The sequence below is a fragment of the Fundulus heteroclitus genome, chromosome 18, assembly GCF_011125445.2.
Source record: "Fundulus heteroclitus isolate FHET01 chromosome 18, MU-UCD_Fhet_4.1, whole genome shotgun sequence".
NCBI lineage: Eukaryota > Metazoa > Chordata > Actinopteri > Cyprinodontiformes > Fundulidae > Fundulus > Fundulus heteroclitus.
Genome location: NC_046378.1, coordinates 38,258,191 through 38,283,261, shown reverse-complemented (window position 1 = coordinate 38,283,261; position 25,071 = coordinate 38,258,191). Strand labels below are relative to the sequence as shown.

The following is a 25,071-nucleotide window of genomic DNA, read 5'->3' as shown; positions in this document are numbered from 1 at the left end:
TGTTTTTTTTTTTCTTTTGTTTTTTTGTTGGCATGGATGTTCTTGGGAGACATGATGCGGCTCAGTTAGTGTGCGACGCTGTGGGGAAGGTCAGTGGATTAACCGACAAGGGTAAGACTCACAGTATGGTAACAGTCTTGATAAACTCTGGGATGACACAAACCAGCGTGTTTATGACACTTTTAGGTCAGCTGTGGACGCCATAAAAAACTGTACAGGAAAATAGAAAATGTTGGCTTTTCCCCTCACATATTTTTGGTAGCACTCCATACGGTTCTGCAACATTTTGGTACCAGGAGGCAAGTGTTTGATAAAGGGTTTCACTTTGTAACACCCAGGTAAATTACCTGTCAGTAACGCCGTGTACGTCAGGGTGAAAGTTTAAAAAGCGGCACAAAAAGGACAGCGTTTGGGGAACAGATGTTAATATTACAAAAACATCGTAAAGAGACATTTATGTAATAATAAACCTAGTTTACAGCCCTGAGAAATAATTACATATCCGCATTCCTCACATTGAAACAAAAAGCAATGAGAGATTAATTTCAGCACTTTTTTTTTTTAAATGTAACTACCCGTTTGATTTTAATTAAATTTAAAGTAGAGTTTTATCTAATTGTTTTTAGGTCATTACCGCGCTTATGAGGCTGTGATGAACAAGCTAGTATATTCAGTTTAGTTAAACTTAAATCAAGAAATATATTATTAATCCCAAAGGGAAACCTAATGCCGTTGAAACTCATGATAAACAAGTTTCTTAAGGGATATTTGACTCCAGTCAATTTGTGCAGCTATTGCGGATGGTTGGTTCTTATTTGCTGAGATTTATTTGTGAACAAACGGAGCTCAAACACAAAGAAATGGTTAAATTCTCAGCATCAGATTGTAACTACGTTGTCACGGCCATCAAACAACAAAGACTGTACTTTGCGCTTTTAGAAAGTAAGTTTAACAGTTCCTTCAAATGTTTAATTAAAATGTTAAACATTTCAGAAAATCTTTTAAATTTATCAATGCTGAAATTTACCATTATTCTCATGCTCAATAACCAAAAATAAAATGTTCAGATCATTTACGGGATGGCTCAGGGGAACGGAGCAGCGGCTCGGTTCGCTTATGCCTTGGTCCGGCTCTGACTCCGCCCCTCAAACCAAGAACTTTATATTCCCCTTTTTTCCATTTGACATTTTGTGCATATTCACCAAATCCATCCATTGGCCTTTTAGTCCCTCCTGCCATCATTTGTGAACAAGAACACAAAATGTTTTAAGGTCCCCAGCTGGAGGGAAGGGTCTCACCCTGAACCAGGTGGGAGCACGCCACCTTTTTCCATTTGGGAAGCATGACCTGGGAGGAACTGACGCACAGCCGGCCCTCTCCAGCCCTCTCTGAAGGTCTTGGCTTTAAGACATTTAAAGGTTGATTTCATCCGTGTTACTGATTCTGGTAATTCTTAGGTTATTACGTTGGTGACTGCAGGTTGCTCTCTAATTCCTCTGACGTTGTTGTTGTTGTTGTTGCTAAGCAACCTCGCCGGTACCATCCTATTGCAGAGATGTTACGTGAAATGCTTCCTTTATTTTTTTATTTTTATTTTTTTCATTTTCATACATTTTGGGATTAAACCAATATGGTCAGAGATTTTTAGGGTTGGTCAAAGGTTTTTCTTACGAGAACTTTGGACCCAACAACGAAACAGACGAAGCTTTGAACACGTTTGTAAAACACAAAAGTGCCATGCAGACAAGGATTTGTCACATTAGTTTTATCTTACCTTACATATTTAAATATTTTATTTATTTATTTTTACATCTAAACATGTGCGCTGCTGTTGTTGTTTACTATGTTTTTAGCCTGAAGAAACAATCTGTGTGTTTCAGTCCTTTTTAACAGGAAGGGAAAACTATTCTGTGTTTATATTTTTAGGATAATTTCCTTCACAGTCTGGTCACTTTGATATTTTTGGCACTTTTCCTCACTGGTCTGTTAAAATTTCCCAGCAGCACTTTCTTCACTCCTATTTCTTATTTCAATTTCATTTCATATATATAATGGCACTCTGTCATAGTCACAAAGATAAAACTTGGCTTTAAAACAGCAAAAGGCGGTCCCTTCTGCGGGTAAACAACAGGTGATGCTTACTGGAACATCTGGATAGGATGTTGAGGGATTTTCGGGTTCTCTGAAGAAACGTTGCTTCTGCCGTGTCTCCACATTCTTCCAGGTAAGTGACTGGATCTGTGAAGTCCGGCATGAGTTCCCTCTATCGCCCAGAAATCTGCAGATTTCCTCTTGCAGCAGCGGCGTTCCCATTGTGGAAACTTCTTTTCTCCTTTAAACTTCATTTAAGCCCCACATGTGATAAGAAGTGTAGCACAAAATTAGTCAAAGTCAGCGTGATGGACACAAGCTTGACTCAGAGTGTCCTCTGAGTTAAATGACGTCCTAATCCAGTGAGACGTGGCTAAGATCTTCTCGTTTACTCGTTGTTTTTACGGATGACGTGCTGATATTCATGAACGGGTTTGTGTCTCTGTGTGTCCAGCAGCAGTTCTTAGGACGGCTTCGCGGACAGGTAGGAAATCAGCGCGGCGATGGCGCAGATGTACGTTATGATGCCAAAGACAATGGAGAGCACAGAGAGCCACAGAGCCTGGCGAGAGGCCGCGTTGGCGCCCTGAAAATCCCCCTGAGCCGAAGCCTTGTTGGTCTGGAAAAGCAGAAGACAGTGAGATGAGGATTAGCGGGTTGGGTGGAAAAAAAACAAAAAAAAGAATCAGAGATGATTTGTCATCATTTGTCAGTGTGTCCTCCATGCCTTTCCTCCTCCACTCAGTTCAATCCCACTCTAATCCCACATTATGTCCCCCCCCCCCACAGCGTTCAGGACTCATCTGGTTGTTTTTTGTCCTCCTCTCTCTCCGTACAGTCCTGTTCTCTGACTTTGACCCCTGTCTAAGGTAGCGCTCCACAATATTAGACCTGCATCGGACTGAAGTTTCGCCCTTTTTCAGATTAAATCTTTGAGAAAATACCGTTGCAGTTTTTCGCCAGCGGCTGTTATCTTTTTTTGGGCTCTGCAAGAATGTCACGAAGATGTTGATAGATGTAAGGACGTGATTTTATTTTATCGTTTGATTAATTTGTATGTGTGAGGGTCGATTATGTTTAGCAGTCTGCTGATGCACTGCTTACACTCTGCAGCAAATAGGTGAACTGGCTTTTTTTTAATTGAATCGCTGTGATTACCTAACATATTTAGAAAAAATTATGAAATGCGTTATATTATCTATAAGAACATTACTATTACTCTTCTCTCATTTTCACAGTAGTAGTTTTTTCGGGTGATGATGATGATGCTAAACTCTGTGACTGGACAAGTTATGTGTCTATTTAGCTGAGAAGGTGTTTAATGTTTATGTACTTTGATATCAGCAACTCCTTTTTGTCAGGGGAGAAAACGTTTGAGTGCCGCTGCTTGGTGAAGTAGTTAGCACTTATCCTTGCCTTTATTTTTGTCCAGAAAATAAAACGCAGGTGTTACCGTTAAAAAGGTTGGTGGGGGGGTTTGTTAGATGACTCCTGATAAATTGGAAACCAGCGCCATCTGCTGGTGGGTTTGTACCTGCAGTGAGAGGCATATGTAGCAAGGGATTCTGGGTAATCCTCATAGCATTGTTTTAACTACGTTATTTATAAAAGTGGACAAATAATAATATCTTTGATATTTGTGTCTTGATTTTATTTTTGTTTGCCAAACTTTAAGCTATTCAAGGGGTTCACAAACTTTTCAGCCTGCGAACCCCAAAATCACAGCGGCAGAGACTGGTGACCACCTTTTTGCGGGGGGCATTTTGTCCCTTTTTTTATGGAAATAGTGAGTGTAAAGTGATGATATTACGAGAATAAAGTCGTATTTTTCTAAGAATTGTTACAAAAGAGTGCAGGAATGACTAAATCTCTTTAGCACATCAACGTCAAGTCATCCCGCTTTCCCCACTTTGGGAAGCCCTGAGCTACTTTATTCTATGTCTCTGTATATTACCGATGATGAGGCTAATGGCTAACCCTAACATATGCCATCTTTCCAGAGAGGGAATGTGCTGCGTCCACAGGCAGTAAACATGATTTCCCAGTATTTCAACAAAATTATTAGATAAAAATACGAAGCAAGATTTAATTCAGTTAATTTAACAAAGAAAAGCAACAATTATTGTATTTAACTGCTTTCCCCTCATTTACAAAACAGATAAATCTGTTGATCATGAAATATCTTCACCCGTCACTCTAATGCGTTAACAATGCAGAATATTCGGCACAAAAAGACAATTTATTCGAAAGCCCACATCTAAACTTTGCTGTTTATTATATAGTTTTAGTACCATTATCTCAACTGTTTTAACTAATATGCTGGATCATTTTAGCAGTACCATAAATACAATAAATGTTGATTTTCTTTGTTGAATAAACTGTAATAAATCTTTTTTTTATATTTTTTTTGAACACTTTTGTGTAAATACTGTGAAATCTGGGAGTTTTGATTCTAGGTCATTGTGCTCTGAGAATATTTATGTTATTTAAAGAATTATTGATATAAATCTGTGTTATCTTTTTTTTTTTTTTGTTGATTCAACCAGAAAAACAGTAATAAATTCTGAGCAGCCTAAAGTGCCGTAAAAATTACTTCTTCTGAATCAGTTATTGGCTAAATGTTGTGTGGTATTTTCTCTGAAAACATTGAGTGGGAATTTGATAAAAACAAAGTAATAATTTCATTTTAGGTCCAGATTATCATCAGAATATTGAGCTGAACTGTTCAGGTTTGAGTTTCTTCAGTAGAAAACCCTCCACATTAAAAGCCTTTGCTGTGTTTAAATACTGGGACTATTGTTAGGCTGCTTAACCTGCTGCAGAAGAAGCACAGATGACATTTTCACGTCGGACCGTGTCAGGGTTATACCTTCTGAGAAAGGTAGAAGGCGGCGATGCCCAGAGGCCAGAAGCAGCAGAGCATGGAGAAGAAGGCCAGACCCAGGTAGTCCTGAGGGATCATCAGAGGAAAGTTGCTGTCGCTGTCCGTATCACTGAGCTCATCCATGGACGAGTCCTGGGATTCAAACAGAGAACATTCAGGGTGACTTTGGGTCTGTGGCTGTAGAACGGCGTCACTTTCTGTAGACGTTTGTCTTTCAGATCCAGATGTGTGCAGCTGGAGCGAGGAAAGGAAGAACTCTCCCTGAAGATGGAGACGGCAGCCTTTCCCGCTCCGAGGCCACATGTTGAGATCTGCCTCATTTGGAAGAGGGTCATAAATAGCTTTTTAGACACTAAGCTTATTTGTAAAGAAATTTCACAAGCATCAAGCCAAGACCTTGGAGTTTAATGCGCTGTTAAATTCAAAAGCTCACACAGATAATCTGCTTGAAAACGACGTGGCGGTTCGTGAAAGCGGGGAAAATATGCTGTTTCATTACGCTCACGTCTTTTACCACAACCGGAAAACCTTGCTTGTGACTTAATGGGGTTATGGTCTGAATTTGCACAAACTCCATTGACTGCAGGCTATCCGTGACTCATACATCTGCGTATAAGTCTGCATATTCGATCTGACTTCCCCGACTCAACCGTGCTACTCTGCTTATTTCTTTTTTTTTTTTTTTGCATGAACAAGCGGTACATGTCATACAGTCGCACATATATGCCTCTTTTTAGAAAGCAAAAAAACAATTTTATTAAGATTTTAATCCTCTTAATTAAAGGGAAAGTCCCTTAAAAATTTATTCTGATTATCTGTTTCCAAAGTGGGCCCAAATGTGTTCATGCATTTCATGGTTGCAGCATCTGTCAGTAATTTTCAGCATCCGTCATTCAGGTCATTGTTTTTTTGGTTCATTTAATTTGCCTGATGGATTTTTTTTTTTTTTTTTAAAACCTGAATGGGGATTGATCCAGGTATTTGCATTGTTGCCATGCACAGCTGGTGCAGTTAGGGGATTTTGAAGAAGCAATTGACAGAACACCATCTGCCCGAATCCTGTGGGATGTAAACGCCTCCTCAGCTGAGTGCGGCGCAGGATTTTATGATCAATGCAAAAAAACACAAGAGCAAAGACAACAACGAGCAGAGCAGCAATGGGAGCACAAAGGAGACGGGAGGAAAGTCTTTTGATTTTACGTTAGAACCATTTATCCTGCAAGGACGGTTAGGAAACTTTTCTCAAAGCTTTGGTCAAATGGGCAACTTCTCTCTGTTGGAGGGCAGTAAAACTTTGGATGAGCTGAACGCTGCGAGACAAAAATAACCAAAAGCTGAATTTTACTGTCAGCTCTACGAGTTTACTGTGTGCAGCGTCGTTTTAGCAACATTTAGAAGAGAAATGCTGCGTATTTCTGCTTTGACTCAGAAAATCCGGAGGTGATGTGGATCACAAAGACCTGACGCAGAGCACAGCGAGATACGTGGAAAGAGACATTGATGTTATGTGCACTTTCTGTTCTATGAGTGTTGAAACAGTGACTCGTTTGTTTTGGCATTGCCCTTTTTTTTCCCAAAATCTCTGGTCTAACATTTATAATTTTATTGCAGAAAAAATTGAGAAAGATTTCAAGTTATTTTGGAAGGATGTCCTTTTTGGTTTTTATGACCTCAACAGAACAAGGCCAAATGAAACTTTCATTATTAATTTGATTATTCTCTTGGCAAAATTTTTACATTCATAAATGTAAGTTTGCGCATTCCAAAACATCTTTTATTGCTTTTAACAATGAGGTCAAAGCAATATGTCAACACCATTAAGTATTCTCTTAATCAAAAGGCAATAAAAACTGTGAATGTGTGTAAACAATTTAATATCTTTTTGTAAATTTGTACTTCCCCTGGCAAAATGTGATGATGTAAATCTTAATTTATGTTTTATGCTTTATTTATGTTCTATAAATGGTGGAAACTGCACAATGTATTATTTTACATTGGAGAGGAATGTTCATGTAAACTGTGCAATTGTTGAATAAAAAAAAAAAACATGGAAAGAACACATTTAAAACAAACAATGCATTTAGACAGCGTTGTTTGCAGAAGATCTGATAAAAAACAGTATCTAGAAAAAAATATTCACACCCCTGGCATTTCTCATGTTTTGTTGCCTCGCAACCTGGAATTAAAAAATGGGTCGTTTAGGAGTTTGCAGCTTTAAAGTTGGATTTCTTTTAATTGTGAAGCAAACAACAAATATGACAAAATACACGAAAACTTTAGTGTGAATAACTATTAATCCCCCCCCCGACATCAGTACTTTGTAGAGCCATCTTCTGCTGCAACTCCAGCTGCAAATGGCTTTGGATCAGGCTCTATGAACACCGCATCTAGCCACAAACACGTTTTTTAAAAGCAAGATTGCTCCAGCTCCTTAAAGTTGGACGGTTTTTACTTGTGAACAGCGATCTTTAAGTCTTGCAAGCGTTGTTAGTGCATTGCTGGCCGTCCACAGAAACCTAGACGACACACAGAGATCCCTGAATAGAGAAACGATGGCTGCCAGCAGGGTGGACACAGATGCAAGACGTTGAATAAAAAAAGAGGCTATGTACCTAACCTCCACGAAAAACATGATTTTTTTCCCACAATAACCTCTTCAACTTGCAAGTGCAGCAAAAAAAAGAAGAAAAAAAAGAGATCATCAATAACCTTACAATAAATATTCCTCCTCCATCAGGAGCAAAGAGCAAAAACCATAGCCTGATCTTAATAAACTGAGCGATTTCTCAACAGCTAGTGTTAGGGGAGGTGCAGACATTTTGTCACAAGATTCAAACTATAAATACTTGTGATTTAAAACGTTGACGTGTCTCGTTCTACTGAGAAGTAGAAGTGAAGGAAAATGTGTGACCTGTCTTGTTTAGTGGAGACGAGCTATTTGTGCACAACAGATCCGACCCTGCGTTTTCCCCAGGTGAATAACAGATATTCAGTTTTTCTATTTTTACATAGGAGAAAAATATGTGTTCCTTGGGAGGCGTGACATATCTACATTTTCCCATTGTGTGAGGAGTCTAAGAACCCCCTATAATTTCTGCCTATGCTTTTCAGTGGCTGTCAATTTAACCTTACTCAAATGATCTTAAAAATAAATATCTAATGCAGAAGTGTTCAACACTTTCACCAGGTATCATCTCATTGTTTGCCTGTATTTCTTGTTCTGTTTGCTGTGACAGGGTCCCAACCACTGCAGCTGGGTTCCTACCTGCGCTTAGAGCTTTAGAGCAGCTTTATATAACCTGGCTTTCTGACAGAGCTGAACTGAATCGCTGCCTACCTTGAATACATTGCTCATATATCTATTTTAGGTTCCTCTTCAGCTGCCAGTAGCTCTGCAGAGAACATAAAGGTATCTTGCTTTCATGTAAAAAAAAAATAGAAAAATACAGCAAGAGGCCTCAATGAAGGAAAGAATCATTTATCTGTCAGCATTTCTCAGAGAAAAACTGAATATATGTCCTAAATCTGGTTCTGTTATGAAGGTAAAACATTTTTTTTCTGCGTTGCAGACAGTTAAGAGCCAAAAAGAAAGGACTTGTTGATAAAATACCAATGCAAAAAAGGAGACTAGAGAAAAAGTAAAATGTTCTTGAAATGAGTGTATTTTTCCTTGATTTGAGAAGATAAATAAGACTATTTGCCCATAGTATGAGTATTTTTACCTTATAAATAAGATAATTAGATATACTGCCCTTGAAATAAGATGATGGAGATTAATTGTTTCTATTTTAGGGGTAAAAATACTCGTTGCATTGGCAAATAGTCTTATTTATCTTCTCAGATCAAGGAAAAATACACTAATTTCAAGAAAATTTTACTTACTTTTTTACTTTTTGCAGTGTAGGGATCAGAATCTGTGCTTTCCTCAGGCCCAAATTCATTTAAAATTTTTATCTTTCTATCCGTTAAAGTCACGTTGTGCAAAAGACCCCATCGGTACTTCCACCAGCCTGTCAGCATCAGAGGAAGATGCAGCTGCACACGATTCTGCACAGAGCAATCCTAACCCGTCCTGCACAGTCACTTCATCCTGGCACAGCGCTCCACACTGCAAAAACTGAACTAAAAATAAGTCACATTTTCTTGAAATTAGTGTATTTGGCCTTAATTTGAGCAGGTAAATAAGATTATCTGCCAATGGAATGAGTATTTTGACCCCTAAAATAAGATATTTAGATATTCTGCCCTCTAAATAAGATGATGGAGATGAGTTGTTCCTATTTTAAGTGCAAAAATCTCATTCCATTGGCAAACCATCTTATTTACCTGCCTAAATCAAGGACAAATACACTAATTTCAAGAAAATTTGACTTATTTTTAGTTCAGTTTTTGCAGTGCACCATGGAGAGCGCAGTCTGAAGCATATAATAGACACAAAATATGCCCAAAATAAGCATTTTTCACTGATTCAGTCACAGTCACAACCAGTTTTATGGGCTCTGCTGCGACCTTTGTGTAGTTATAACCTAAATCATGAAAAGGATGCTAGCACTAAATCCAGCGTAAGGCTTTATCTTTGGCAATCTAGCTCCTGTGTTTGCATTTAAAAGTAGCCTGCAGTTCTTTGCCAAAGGGACCTGAGCGCCCGCGCGGCTTTTATTGGTGAAGGTAGCAAGGTGAGGTCTTTTTGGATAAAAGCACATCAGTGGCAGGAAGGGACGATTCTTGCTCTGTTAGTGTTAGCCTGTAAATGAAACATTCATGCAAGGACATAATGAAAAAAACCTGCTAAAACCAGCAGTTTCTTTACTATCTGGTGTTTTTTTTGCCACATCTGAGGAAGCCGTGTCGGACCAAAGAGGCTTATCGCAGTGAGCGCCGAGCTCTGTGCAGGCAGGTAAGGACAACGCTGACAAAGGAGTTCAAGGCAGGTGAAAGAAGCGGCAGTGAGAAGCTAAAAAGCAGCTTCTCAGCTAGAGACCCTGCTTCAGCCAGTCCTGATGACCCTAAACTGGCTGACAACCTCAGCAGCTTCTTCTGTAGGTTTGAAAACCAGCCATTCTCTCCTCCAACCCATTCACCCACGCATAGCGACTACAACCCCCTACCTGCACCAAAGATCTCCAGAGGAAGATGTCAAAGAGATTTTTAAGCAGTCAGCGCTGTGACCAAAGTCAGATTCCTCGCCTGTACGCGCAGTCATGGCTAAATAAAGCTGATTCTGAAGCAGAAACATCGCTCAGTTCTTCTTTACCACGTTTCCAGGAGCCGTTAAGGAGAATTTAAAGGCAGACCTACACAATCCTGAGAGGTTCCTTCTGGATCAGGAAAAGGAACATCATGATTGGAGAACAGTCGGTCATGTATTTATGTGTATGAGGAAGTCTTAGTTCTGGACAGTGTGGATCTGGCAAATGTCATGTTTATGCAGACTAGGGCTGGACGATAATTCAATAACAATAAATATCGATAGACGTATATGGATGATAGAAAAAAAAGGTCAATAGGATGTTTAATTGAATAAAAGCTTTCTTTCCTTGTGCATCCTATCATGTAGGTTAATATTACAGTCATTATATTCTCCCGACCAATCACAACGGAGACTCAGGGCCAAGCTCCACCGCCTTCAAAGAGCCCAGAGAGCACGCGTTCTTTTTTCTTGTTTAAAAACTTTCAGTTTTGGTAAAAAGTTGATTGAAATAAGTTTGAATTCAGTGTTTGTGTGTTCTGTATCTAAAAATAAGTAATTATTCAACAGCATTAAATAGCCAGGGCTGCATTTAAAATATATGTTTTTAGTTTGTTGATAATTATTGATATCCAAAATCCTCTCTGAATTATTTCAGCTAGAATTTAGTTGTTTCACTTGACTCTAAATTAGGGCTGGACGATAATTCAATAACAATATATATCGACCAATAGACATATATGGGCGATAGGAATAAAGGAGTCAATAAAAAGTTCAGTAGAATAACAGTTTCCCTAACTTTTGCATTCTAGCCATGTAGGTTAATATTACAGTCATTACATCGTTCCAACCAATCACAACACAGACCCAGGAACCAAGCTCCGCCCCCTTCAAAGAGTTCAGAGAGCATGCGTTCTTTTTTTGTTTTTTAAAAACTTGCAGTTTTGGTAAAAAAGTTGGCTGAATAAAGGGTTCAGTGTGAATTCAGTGTTTGTGTCTGTAGCTAAAAATAGGTTGCTAAGCAACAGCATAAAATGGCCAGAGCTGCACTTAAATATATATTTTGAATCTGTTGATAATTATCGATATCGATCAATATGATTTTTATTTTATCGATTTGTCTTTTTTTTTATTGTCCAGCCCTACGTCTAAATTAACTTCTATATCATCTACACTATAAACTATAAACACAAATAAAGGCAAATATTCCCCCATCGATGGTTTCCGGAGGCTTCGTCTTACGTCAGAGTCAGGAAGCAGGTCGTCCTCGTCGTCCATGCTGTAGGCCGCACTGTGGAAGTCCTGCGTCTCGGCCAGCAGCTTCCTCTCCAGCGCCGAGCCGGGCCGAATGTCCACGAAGGTCGTCTCCAGGTAGTCCTTGCTGAGCAGGTCCGTTTGGCCCCACAGGGGCCCGGCCGGGTAGAAGGAGTCCAGGGTGCGCGGTAAGGAGCAAGGGTCCAGCAGCTGCTGGTGCTGTAGCTCTGGAGGATGTGCGCAGTAGCCCCTCCAGGGAAGAGGAGGATACGCTCTGTCCTCCTCACACTTCACCAGGATGCCCTTAAAAAGCCCCACCGGGGTCTGACCCGCTCCGCTTCCCTGCCCAGATGCCTGTTTGCTGCCGGCGCTTTCTCCCAGGAGAGGGTGCTCCAGCTCGTCTATGTTCTCCATCCGCCTTTTAGAAAACCACCCGCACCAGAGGCCGCCGCATCAACAGGCCAACGTAATCTACAAATCGTCTGGCAGAGCGTTTTCCCCCCTAAGAGCCTTCGACGGGTTTATACAAAGGCAGCTGCTTTGATGGCTTTAGTGTTTCGGTGGTAATCCATCTTTAATCCTATTCTTTAATTTCTCTCTTGTTACGGCGCCGGGGGCCCAGAGGACATCAACACATGCCGGATTTAGCCGTGCGGCGGCCCCTGAAAGCCGTGCGGCGCCTGAGGTCGCGTTGGATTATTGAAGAAGATGTTTTCCTGATGTCACAAACTGTTTCTGTCAAGCTTGATTGTTCAGGCCCCGGCCCATTTTGCCCGTCTCGCGTGACGGAGCGCTCACAGGGTTTGCTCTCACGTGGCAAAACAGAACCGAGGGGGAAAATGGCTCTTTATAAAGTGGAGACATGAAAAAAAGAAAAAAAAAAAGGAGGCTTTTACAGCAAATTGGGACTTCACACAGGAGCGTTTTCCTTTAGCTGCTCAGGATGGAAGCGGCGTGGGAGTGAATGAAAAACGGCAGCGAAAGTAATGAGAAGGAGCCGTTTCTTTTTTTCCCCTCAGTGACGAACTTTCTGAAGCTCGATAAAGACATAATCTCCAGCGTTGCTGCTGGGAATAGATTTCAACCTTAAGCTGTGAAAGTAGTAAGGCTGCAGAAACTGAAAGCGATGGCGGACGTCGGCTTGGTGCCTGTTCTTCTGTTGGCGACAGGAAGTTGAGTCCTCAGGTGCGTATTTTTGGCCGGGGAGTCGCTCCTCGGAGGGGAAGCTCTCCGGTGTGAGACACGCACCCCATCTGCGTTAAAAGTTTCTCGTTCAGGAGCGACAAGGAGGGGCCGGAGTCGCCATCCGGTGAGGTCTGTAAAGAAAAGAGCAAAGCCACAAACAGTTAGATTTGTTTAACGTCAAATTAATTCAATGTCTGACACATTTCTTCTGTTTCAGATGGCAAAAAAAAAAATTCAGTGTTAGATATAATGTGATTAACCACATTTTATGGAGTTTATTTTGACACAACCTGACTAAACAATCTCAGAAAGCAACGCGTCATGCTCTGATTTATAGAAATGCCTGATCACGATCCAAACAGAAAGAACAGATGAGAATAAAATTAGCTGACATCTATTAGTCGGAAAAGGGTTTAAAAAAACACATTTTTAACGGTTTTCGGACTCCAGCAAAAGAGTGAGTGCCGTCAGTGGCTCCCCACCATGGTCCTCAGGGGACCCTGTCCTGAATGATTTAGGTGCCACACATCTGACTTAAATGAGATAAGATAAGAAATTCCTTTATTGTCCCACAATGGGGAAATTCCCCCACACAAGCCATGGTGAAACAGAAATGTTACATGAACTTAATGATTCGCTGAACGAAACATTTGAACGAATCCTTTTAATGTACTGATTCTAGCGATTCAGTACACGCAAAAAGAACCGTGGTGTCTGTCTGCAGCAGCAGTGAATGGAGTGAAAGATGATTCTGTAGTGTTGAATCAGCGTGGCTGAAAGCATGCAGGATTTTTTTGTTTTTGCAAGCATTAAAAAAACGACCGGCTGTAGGCTGATGGTCCTCTTTTGCATAAGCAACCAGTTGATGCAGAAGGTATTGCTTATGAGGCTGATTTACCAGTAACTCCTCAGACTGAAGAAGTCTCTTTCAGAAGAGACAAAACGTTTCAACAAAGAGGAACCCGTCCAGAGGACATACTCGTCATTTTTTTATACTTATTATTGAGATTATTGACATCAGGACCACCTAAAAAGCATTTTTTTTCCTTTCGTTACACAATTAACCGTTACTTTGTTCTGGTTTAAAACTTTAAATCCAAGTAAAATACATTGATGACGTTAGCTATAACAGCACCTATAAATAACATGTTTGCCATTTTAACCTGCTTTCCAATCTGAAACACGTGGCGGTGTAAAAATCAGCAGCATGTGAAGGAGAAATACCGCTGTGAGCGATCTAATGAAAAAAAGACAGAGAGAGGATCTTCACTGTGTCTTGAGAGCCTTTTCATTCCAGTGCTGATAATGAAGTGTCATTTCACCAAACTACATAATAGCTCATCAATATGTATTCAAAGCTGCCCACCGGACCGGATGGATCCAGGAACCTGAACACACCACAGAAGAAAAGGAGCTGGTGTGATTGGGTATTTTTAGTGGATGTGGTGCTGAGGGTTTTACTTTAAGCAAGCAGATTTTCAAACCTGGACACCAGTGGCGCCTCCAGAAATGTTTCATAGGTGGCCAGATGGGGCCACTTAAACTCCTGGGGTGGCACACTGAAACTAAAAGCCATAATTTTAAGGATTTTATTCCACTGTTGTAGTAAAGCTGCCTGTAGGAAACTATCTTACAGACTTTAAGTAAACGCCTACTGATATCTTTTGGTTTATTGTTTGATTTTTAATGTTACTAATGATCTAATGTGCGTAGACCAATAACGACACAGTTAGCGTTTTGAGTTGAACAACAATTCTGTTTCATTGTGTAATGATATTAGGAATAAGGCGCACATGTGTTCATTTATTGAAAAACAAAACAATTAGTAGAGGAAAGTAGATACTGGCAGATACAAATAAAAGCCTGATAGAAGGTCAAGAAGAGCGGCTGGATGTGCATAATGAGATAAAATGCTAAATTGATGCTGCTATAATTTACACTGCCCAGTGGGGTGGTCAGGACGTGTGGGGGGGGGGGGGGGGGGGGGGGCATTGCTGGACACTTCTGGCCTCTTGTGAACGCATGAACTCCTGGCCATTCATGCAGAGCACTTCCCCATCTTTTCTGCTGTTTTCCCAATCCCTGCAGCCTCATTCCAGGAGAGATGTACTCAGCTTTATTACCCCCCCCCTCCTCCTCCTCCTCCTCCTCCTTTCTGCCCATCCACAGTACAAAATACTTCTGTCAGCTGTATTATAAGCCTGCCTCCTTTTTCCCCACTAAAGCTCGTAAAACATCCCGTCGGGTGGAGAGGAGCTTGCAAGGACACCACCGCAAATCACCTCCTGCTTTTTTCTCCAACACATCCGTTCTCCCTGCTCTCCCTGCATAATCCTGCACCTTCTTCTTTCTTTTCTTTTTTTTTCTTTTCTTTTTTGCAGAGCAACCGAACTAAACTTTGTTAATGAAATGCTCAGCTAAAGAGAAGTGTCACTGCAGACTCTGGCATGGACTTTCAGCAACAACTCAGCCTTTCTCTCTCTCTCTCTCTCTCTCTCTCTCTCCACTAATCATCCTGGAAGTGTGTGCTGTAATGCCTCGGCTGATGCAGTTTAAAGCGGATGCAGATGAAAGCCCTCCGTCGTGAAAAGACATCTCGACTAACAGAGATGTCAGGCTGAGAAGACCCGAGCGTCCTTGGAGACGCGCCAAAGGAGAGAGAACTGCGTGCGCCCCGCTGCTTGTTAAATGGCGCTATTGATTTCATTTCCAAACCCCCTTTTTTCTTTTTCTTTTTCTTTCTCCGCCGAATGAGTGCAGAGGAAACCAAACAGAAAAGATAAGGAAGAAAGAGGAAAAAAAAGGAGGGGGGGACAGGAACATGGAGAGCTCAAAGTAACACCATGTTCCTATGGAAACACATTCACCGTCAAGTGGAGCGCTCACTGCAGGAGAAATGAAGCTGGGGCTAATTTGCCATTTCAGCGCCGTTCCTCTGCTTAGCTCGATAAAACGCCGGCTTTTGGTGAGGAGGTTTCTGTTATTTTAAAGCTGCAGAGGATGGGCAATTTTCTCTGCACGGTTAAAAATAAACACAGTCACGCCAAGGCGCTGACTGTATGCGAAGCCTCCTGTGCAGAACACGGGTGCATAAACTCTAATCAGTCCACAGCACTGCCTGACCCCTGACACACACAACCACACAGACTGCAGTCATTTGCTTAAAAGAGCGAATGATGCTTAAAATGCATGCATCAAACCCAAACCTAACACACACACCGCTCACACAGCTGATGCTCATGTGCAAAGACTCCAGAGGAATAAGAAGTCATCCATCTGCAATATGTTGCACATGCTTCCCAACATATCTCTGCGGGGGACGGTGTTGCTTTGTGTGTCAGTGGAGGGATTGGCCACAGCTCACAGTTCTGTACTGTTGTGTGTGCGCAGGTGGTAATTTTGTGTTAATTTCAGTGACAATGACAGCAACTGAACTCCAGGTTGACTTTGTCTTCATGGTTAAATGTATGGACGTACTGCATGCACTGGCTGGTATGGCAGGTAAAAAGCGCCACGTTCCTGCGTACTAAAGGGAACACGGAATGAAATATAAATTGAAATTATTAGGTACGTCTTTTTAGATATTTTGTGTACTTTGACACATCAGAGCAGTCACCTTTTATTTGAATAATAATCTTGCCTATTAGCTTTCGCTCAGCCGCGTTCAGATACAGCCACAGTTAGCAAACCTCAAATATTCCCCAAAATATCAGCACTTTGGATTAAAACCCACATGTATTTATTGATTATAGGAGGAATTTTTAGACTTACCCTGTTGCACCAGACCAAGTCTTTATATATATATATATATTTTTTAGATGTAAGCTTTCTTTACCTTTATGAGTCTGAGAAATGAGGATATTTCCTGAAAATGTAGGTAGCTCAAAAAACAGGTTGTGTAAAATTGTATTTATATGCCACATTTAATGTATAATTTCTTGCCTTCTAAAGGGCTACACAAATGATGAGCATATTAAAAACATAATAAGAGAGAATATTTAAAAGAAGATAAACTTAAAGGGGCCTTGTTATGTATTATGACTTTACCAAAGTCTACGCCAGTAGCTCACTCTGGTTGCACAAAGAACTTTTCCGAATAAACTATTTTGCCCTGTTGACCTATTATATTCTATTTCTATGTTTTATACTTTGTTTTTGCGGTATTTATTGGTAAACAAAACGCTTTTTGTGTATATTTACCATAACAACACCAAGTGACCAGAGTCAGCAACGCCCGGCGGAGGTGCAAGAAGAAAGAGGTTCAGTAACCCTGTAGATCGGGTCGGTTTCACCATTTTATGGTCAAAATACATAACTTGGTACCTTTTACCAAATAAAACACACATTACCACCATCTGATTTGTGACCCTCCAAGCTCTGGCTGGAGGATGCGGGTGGAAAAGTTTGGCTGATGCCATGATTCTTAAAGGGAAGAGATAAAACTTTAATCTGGGTCCTGAGCAGCAGAGGATGGCATTAGGTCACGTGTGAAGTGATAATACAGATTCCTCAGAGTCAGAATGATGCACCATTAAGACTAGGGGTGTAACGGCATATGATTTTACGCCGAAAATATCCAGTAGAACTTAAAGAACACAGTGTCAGGTTTCAATGCCTTAGCAATGATTGACTGATTTAGCAATTTCCTTATAGATTGTCCATTTTCTCCACAGCTTCTCACATTTCAGTTGTAGTCTTATAGTGTAAGTCAGTTTCTCCATCTTGTAAATCTCTCCCACAATGTCCATCCAATTGTGGGAGGTGGGGGGGTTCACTTTGTATTAATCTCTTGTAATGGCTTTCATTTTACCTGCCAGAAGATTTTTGATTAAATGGATATCCTGGGTTTGTATGTCTTCTTCTGATAAATGTCCAAGATAGAGAAACATTTTGGGTAATGAGTATTCCTATACGTCTGTTACCCGATTATAAATATCGTTCCAATAGCTTGTTAACTTTGCACATTGCCAAAACACATCCAGCAGAATAGATTCTGGGTGGTGAATATTCACTTCTGTAGTTTTGGTGTAATAAAAAAAAAAATCGTACTATATTTTTCCGGCAAAAGCTTTTCCATATTTCAGAGCTAGTTGTGTTCTGTTGTGTTTCGCACATGTTGTACCACATGCTGTTGGTTATTACCACAGCATTTTTTTTCTCATCCTGCTTTAGCGTTAAAATTTGCAACTGTTGCCTTTCAACTGTTGGAAAATATAAAGCAACACAGCACAGCAAGGATTTACAGAGAATTTACATTTCATCACAATGGATCACAGTTATGCGAATAGACTAAAATGTATAAACTGTCACCTAAAACTTTTAATAGGTGGAGCCAAAGGTTCTAAAATGTCATTTAACAAGTTGCTCGGCCGTGTCACCTCTCTGCAAAACGGCTGACAGAAGAAGTCTAAACTGTCGCCTAACAATGAAAACAAACTGGTCAGACTTTTTCAGGAACAACGCAGAACCACGTTGGATCAAGCCTAACATGAACAGGAAGCTGCCACACTGCTGTCACTGTTTACCCTGAACTCTTTGGGATCATCGTGGACAAAGATGGTTACGGGAAAAAATGAGGGGGACACATTCTAGCTCAACTGGAGCTAAATGTCTTCTGTTTGGCCACAATGAAAAGAGGTAAATGAACCTAAAAATCACTGAACCTCGAGTCCAGCATGGTAGTGGTAGAGTCATGCTGTGGGACTAGCTCAGTGCTAATAGGTGTGTTTCATGACTTCACCTTATCTTAGACGTCTCACAGCCGAAATCACATTTTTTCTATTGCTAAAAAAAAAGAACGGTTGCTGTCGTTGTGCAGATTACGTGCTCGAAGAGACACTTTGTCGCAACTTTGACCAGAACTGACAGCACTCTGGTCCAGCATGGTAGTGGCAGCATCATGCTGTGGGACTTGTTCGGTGCTAATAGCACTGGTGCGTTGCATAAAGTGGATCGGATAATGAGGAAGGATGACAATGTTTAAATTCTTTACCTTCTCCTCAAATCCACAGCTGGATGGTTGAAATCTGGACACTGAGTGTGTTAAAGGTTCTACACTGCAAAAATGGAACTAAAAGTAAGTAAAATTTTCTTGAAATTATTGTCTTTTTCCTTGATTTGAGCAGCTAAATAAGACTATTTGCCAATGGAATAAGAGTTTTGCACTTAAACTAAGTACATTTCATCTCCATCATCTTATTTCAAGTGCCGGATATCTAATTATCTTATCTTAGGGGTAAAAATACTCATTCCATTGGCAAATAGTCTTATTTAGCTGCTCAAATCAAGGGAAAATATACTAATTTAAAACAAAACTTGACTTACTTTTAGTTCCCTTTTTGCAGTGTATGTTATGCTTTTTTTTTAAGCCTTCCAAAGTCAACTATAAGCCTATATATGACGAAATGTCGCCTCTGGCAATACAGAGTGTTAATTTGTTATGAGATATTAGTTGTTTTCTGGTGTTATGTTTCCAGCCCAAAAGAACAATGTTTGCAGTGTGGGCGTCGCCCATTTCATGACGTCACCGTAGAGCCGCTGCAGGTGCCGCCACTTTTGGCGATTAGGCTCTTCTTTAGGAAGGCTGAACAAAATCTTAGACGTCTCACAGCCGAAATCAAATTTTTTCTATTGCTAAAAAAAGAACGGTTGGGTCGTTGTGCAGATTACGTGCTCGAAGAGACACTTTGCCACAACTTTGACCATAAATGACGGCACTCTGCTTCCCTTCACTGCTCACTGATTGGAGAAAGTGGGCGTGTTGTTTAGTAAGCATGGCCGCTCGTTTTCCAGGACAGGTAGTTAAAAGCGAAAAAAAATTTGATTTTTGCATGAAATAAGCTGTTTAACGGGACAATGACTGCAAATATGCATCTAAATTGGTTTTGCAATGGATGAAACACCTGGCTCATGACAGATTAGAGAAAATCTACGATAAATTCTATATCATGCGCCAAATTCTGGGTTTCAAATTAAATTATCGCCAAAGTTGCAGGTTAAGAAAATAACAGTTCGAATGAATAAATAACAAGTCGCAAAATTATATGACGTTCATGTTCATGGTGTATGTAAAGTTTAGTCCAAGATGTTATTTCTTTTAACACAAGTGAGTTTCATATTTGGATCCATGTCTTTGTAGTGCAAAAATTAAAAGATCAAACTAGACAAACCAGGATTCTCATGCCCTGCATAAAGATCACGATTTGTTTGAATAAAGCATTTTTTTGTTGCATAGAAAGCTGTGAAAATGTCTCCTAACGTTCACTCCAGCTGACAAGAGTCACCAAAATGCCATTTACTGCAGGCTTAACATAAACTCTAGAGATTCTGCACCAATGTCATCCTGACTGTTTATATCATCCAGACCGCAGCATGGTGACCCACACACGCCTGCATGTGTTCATTTCTCTGTGACTGAGAGGGAAAAACATGCATCTTGATATTTTGGGCATCTGTTGAGGTCCAGCAGTCAATGCAACGTCCTTACAATCAACCCAACCTACGGGGACCGTTTCATGCAGAACACTATGGAAACAGGGATGCAACCAACGACTCACATTTATTTAGCTTAAATCTTTTCTTTTTTTATCTACTTTTGTGTTTATTATCTTCAAGTTCAGTTCTTTATTCAAGAAGGCCCATTTGCAGGCTTTTCGTGCGATTCAGATTAGCTTTTACAAAAGATACCTTGTTTAATTACAAAGATGAGGGTCTCTTATATTGGCTTAAAATGTGTTTTTTTTACAAAACTTGTCAGGCAAATAATACAGCTTCAGATTTTGTTGTTCCATAATAACAACTTCTATCATTTTATAATTTGACTGGAGCTCGACTTAAATACATTTTTATTTAATGTATCCATGTTTAATGACTGCTGTTCCTGGTTTTATGCATGCATGTATATATGCAAGCAATGTCTGCAATTCCCAATAACAACAATGAGCAACATCTTTCTATTCTATTCTATTCTATTCTATTTTTTATTAATTGTTTTTTTTGTTTTATGAATCTTAGCTTAATGGATTTCTCCTACATCTTGCTTGTCTGAGTGATTTTTGCGTCTGCTTTTAATCCCAGAGTCTCGACTTGTTTAAATCTCACCTGAACACTGTGTTACTTTGCTCTAACTCTTAATTAAATAGTTAATTCTTGTGTTTGCGCGCCCATTGTTGTCAACACAGACTGAGTGGATTACCGCATGCCTGCCCACCCACGGCAGAGAAAGCCCCTGCTCTTAATCAGGACTCCTGGCAAGCGTAGCACACTGCGTGTCCTCCTATCTGGTGCTGCATTTTCACATTCTGTCCCCCGGTACAAAACACTGTAGGCTGAAACACGACAAAAATTAACCCCTGACAAACGATAAGAATGCTTTCTGCCATCATCTGGCTGCGGTTCCCTGAAACTGGACGCGAGGCTCGTGGTAAACCGGTGATGATAAACAATGGAGCGTTGCATTATGATGTTTTTTGCACGAGGCGGTTGCTCTGCAGCTACAGGGCTTACCCTCAGTTGTCCTGTGTATTGTGATGGAGAAAGGGACGTTTCAGCAAAAGGCTTCGCTAAGATGCAGGTGCAGAGATATATGAAGGTGTATCATCAAGGAGAAGAGCCCGTTTAATGTGAAATACAAAGAAATCCAACAATGGCATGAAATCGATTAATGAATTGCATGAATGCTCTCACCTGAAATAAAAAAAAACATAAACATTAAACTGAGATTATTAATATTTTCTCACCTTCAGCTGCTGTCCTGTCAGGAGGAGCCCTCCTGTCCCGGGACTGACGGATGGTGGGCTGGGATCCTTCCTCAGGTCGAATATGCGGGAAGTTTAACTGTAATTATCTGTGTGCAGAGCTGGACGTGCACAGAGGAATATACACGTGTTTGTCGGGGGAGCTTCAAACGAGGGATGTGGAAATCAAACTTGTCAGCGTCTCCGCAGCTGCATGGATGGAGATGTTGCACCTGCTCAGCCTGGCAGCAGAAGCCTGCATCCTTTTGTCAGAGACTCTCCATCCGCTCCGGCTGAACCTCTCCTGTGTGTCGTATCCCCACCTCCTCGTCTTCAGAGAGGAGAAGGTCCTTCCTTCATCGCTGCTGCGGTTACTGTGTCAGCTTTCTCCTGTCTCTCCTCCTCTTCTCCCTGGCCTCTCCCTCTCTTCGCTCAGATGCTCGCACTGGCTGAGAAAACCGGGTCCTAAAGCCTGCTGGTGCATTTTCCTTATGGTGTCTGTTGTGTTTTAATCACCAAATGGTCCCCCCCCCCCCTAAGGATAGTAAACGAGCAGACATGCAAAGTGAGGACATTTTGCCTTTTCTTGCTTCTCTAAGAGGATTAGTGAGGCCGGGGCTTGATTTTGGGTTTAGATTAGGAATGGGGTTAAAACTGTAAGGATGTTTAAGGTTAACAGTAGCAGGAGGTGTGTGTGTGTGTGTGTGTGTGTGTGTGTGTGTGTGTGTGTGTGTGTGTGTGTGTGTGTGTGTGTGTGTGTGTGTGTGTGTGTGGTCTTCAGGATGTTGGACAAAGCCAAATGTAATACTTACAGGCACACACTAATGAGACGAGGAATGCGAGATTGTGCAGGGCGGAGATAAAAAAACACAGGAGTGTATTAAATCTAAACCTGATCTGAGGTGGGCAGTGTCTCTCTGTGCAGTGCAGCGTCCCCCCCCCCTCCAGCAGAGATGACTCCAGTCTGCGTCAGGCCTCTCATGTCCACCTCGCCTTGTGTCCGACTTCGGTCTCAAAGGTCAGGCCACATTAAGATCTTTAAGACGCAGAAATAACCCTCGCTGCTTGGGGCTCGTGCTTATTTTGCCTCTTTTAGGGGGGGATAAAGCTCAGGCGTTGGTGGACACTGGCAATCTAAAATCCATACGGCTTACGCTGAGTATTTGATGAGGTGCACTGCTTTTAGCTCCAATCCCCCCCCCCCCCCCCCCCCCCCCGCCCCTCCTCCTCCTCCAGAAACGGGTTTTGTGTTGTTTGGTTCGCTGGATCTCGGCCACAAAGCTGCCCATTTGTCTTTGGCCTGTGAGTTCATCACGAGATCAATGACCCCTTTTCTGTCCGAGCGCATCCGCCTCTCATCAGTCTATTTTCCATCTTTCCATCCTTTTTCTGTCTTTAGCCTCTTCTCTCGGTCTTTCTCCTCCTCTCTCCTGTCATCCTTCTCCATCTCCCGCTCTGTTTCGTGCGAAACGATGGGGGGGGATGGGAGGAAGATAGGAGGATTGATTTGGTGGGAGGAATAAAAAGAGGACACTAATGATATTGTGTTGGGTGAGATCAGCGTATGCTTTGCTCCCGCCTGACCAGAGGAGAACCCAGAGTTTCGTCCACTGACTAAATGCGAGCAGGACACGTTTCTTCTGTTTAATCAAAACCTGAAATACGTTGTTAAGCTACGTATTACACTCTGGATTTCAGCATATTTAGAAACCGACACAAAGTAAATCTCTGTGACTGAGCATGATTTTCATTAACAGCCTCTCGTTTAAATCCCAGGGTTTCGTGACAAAACACCAGAAGAAACGATACTGTGAAATTTCTTCTGTATTATTAAACAGAAACGGGGAAAAAAGACAAGGTCAGAGGGGAAATGTACAAAACAGAAAGGTGTAATAACCTGCTTACATAATTGTAAATGCTCTATTTATTTGTTGGGGGGTGGGTGGTGGGTGGGGGGGGGGTTAAAGTAAGGTTCAGCTGTCTTAGTTGGATTTTTCCTGACTTTTCCCACATTTAAAGGTAAACCAGACGATTTTCTTTCGGCTTCGAGTTCCAGGGGGATCATTTAATCTATTGGTTCTGACGTGCTCACGTAACGCCAATGTGGGCGCTCGTTCCTTGTTAGTTTCCGCTTGCTGGCTGCACACTTCTAGTGTTTATGTATCCAGTTAGCTTAGCAGTTAGCTTACCGGTTAGCTTCAGTGTTCAGTGCTCTGACCGTATTCTTTGAAAATGGCTGAGAGTCACAAGAAGCCAACAGCGTCAACTTTATGAGATGCTGGAGGAGTTGCAGGACTTTCCAACAAAGTCTGGCAGTGTTCTACCCGTGACAACGGCCTCCTGCAATCTTCATGTGTCGGGAATAGGGAGTCGGGTTTTTCCAAAGACAGCATTCGGATGTGGCTAAGGTCTACAGATTTGGGTCATAATTCTGTGGGATATGTTCAACACAAAAAGAACACGATGTCCACAGAGAAACACGGCGGTACAGCATAAAGGTCCAAAGATGCGTTCTACAGAGAGTTCCAACTGTTATCAGAACTTGAGGGCACTTGCATTAATAATGACCCACCTTTCTTCAGTGGTGAAAAATTAATGAGGAATGTTCAGCCAATACATGCAGGCAAACACAATGTCTTGGATTTAGATGCAAGGCACTTAATGATAATTTCTTCTAAATAATAAAGCGTCACCCTCAAGATAATCCATAATTAAAAGGGATAGTTTGTTAAATTGAGGTGTCACTGTCTGACAGTCGTGAAACTGGTGAGAGTTTGGAGAATCTGGAAACTTTCTCATGGAGCAGGAACCATTCATGTCAGTATCATTTAAAATCAGCAATTTGAGAACACCAATTAAATGCAGTGTGTTTGTATAGCTCCAGTTCATGATACATGTCATTTAAAGGCACGTTATAAAAAAGTAAATTCAATCTTCAATTCAATAAGTTGAGAATTTTGGAAAATACTAATTATACAGGAAAATAATTTGCATGTTGTTTAACTTGGGTACAATATGGCTTGTTTACAGCTACAAAAGGGATTTATGAAGGGATGCACATGGCAGCTTGTGCATGAGGCTAAAATGGAGGCACGGATGGGCAAAAGGACAAATTGACCCAGAACCAGATCAGGGAAACTGACATCTGGACAAAATTAAGCCTTAAAAAACAACAACTATGTAGAAAATAAACATGCACAAATATTCACAAAAATACAAAATGTCATACCAGAATCCACCCAAACCACAACTGTTATTTTAACTTCACAACAAAAAATGTTTTTTTTGTTTTTGTTTTTCTTCTTATTTTTAAGGTGAGGACGTAAAACCAACTTTTGATCCACAGTTTGTGTTTATCAAATTGTTTTCCACATAGGATTCATCCTACCTAAAGATCGCTGATTTTTATTATTATTTCGTTGTAATGAGGCCTTCCTCTTCTTCTTACAAACTTGTACGCAGTTTGCTTCATGCGACTCTCAGCCATGTTCAAAGTCTACAATGAGAGCAGCGGAGCTACAATGAATGGCTAACACGGAAGCTAACCGCTTAGCTAACCGCTAAGCTAACCGCTAAGCTAACCAGATACATAAACACTAGAAGTGCGCATCCGCAGCCAGCAAGCGGAGACTATGAGGGAACGAGCACGCAGACTGGAGTTAGGTGAGCGCGTCAGAATTATTAATATGTTGGTCAACCAATAGATAAAGTGATACAGAGGGGGGTGAGAGCAG

At 41.1% G+C, this 25,071-nt stretch overlaps 1 protein-coding gene across 1 annotated transcript; it reads right to left on the bottom strand.

Moving 5' to 3' along the window:
• Positions 1-413: 413 nt before the first annotated feature.
• On the bottom strand, positions 414-21,780 carry tmem91 (transmembrane protein 91). Its single transcript, XM_012872431.3, has 4 exons — positions 21,341-21,780; positions 11,406-12,733; positions 4,961-5,107; positions 414-2,710 (listed from the first exon to the last, which is right to left on the bottom strand). The coding sequence occupies exons 2-4, from the start codon at positions 11,829-11,831 to the stop codon at positions 2,555-2,557; spliced, it is 729 nt and encodes a 242-aa protein (XP_012727885.1). The 5' UTR covers positions 11,832-12,733; positions 21,341-21,780; the 3' UTR covers positions 414-2,554.
• Between the last annotated feature and the right edge of the window lie 3,291 nt (positions 21,781-25,071).

What these genes read in the sequence shown, in the direction of transcription:
- tmem91 (XM_012872431.3), bottom strand. Translation starts at nt 11,831, where the DNA reads ATGGAGAACATAGACGAGCTGGAGCACCCTCTCCTGGGAGAAAGCGCC. An exon ending in ACCTGCTTCCTGACTCTGAC is followed by an intron (nt 5,108 to 11,405) that starts GTAAGACGAAGC and finishes TTTGAATCCCAG; the next exon opens with GACTCGTCCATGGATGAGCT. An exon ending in CCTTCTACCTTTCTCAGAAG is followed by an intron (nt 2,711 to 4,960) that starts GTATAACCCTGA and finishes CTGCTTTTCCAG; the next exon opens with ACCAACAAGGCTTCGGCTCA.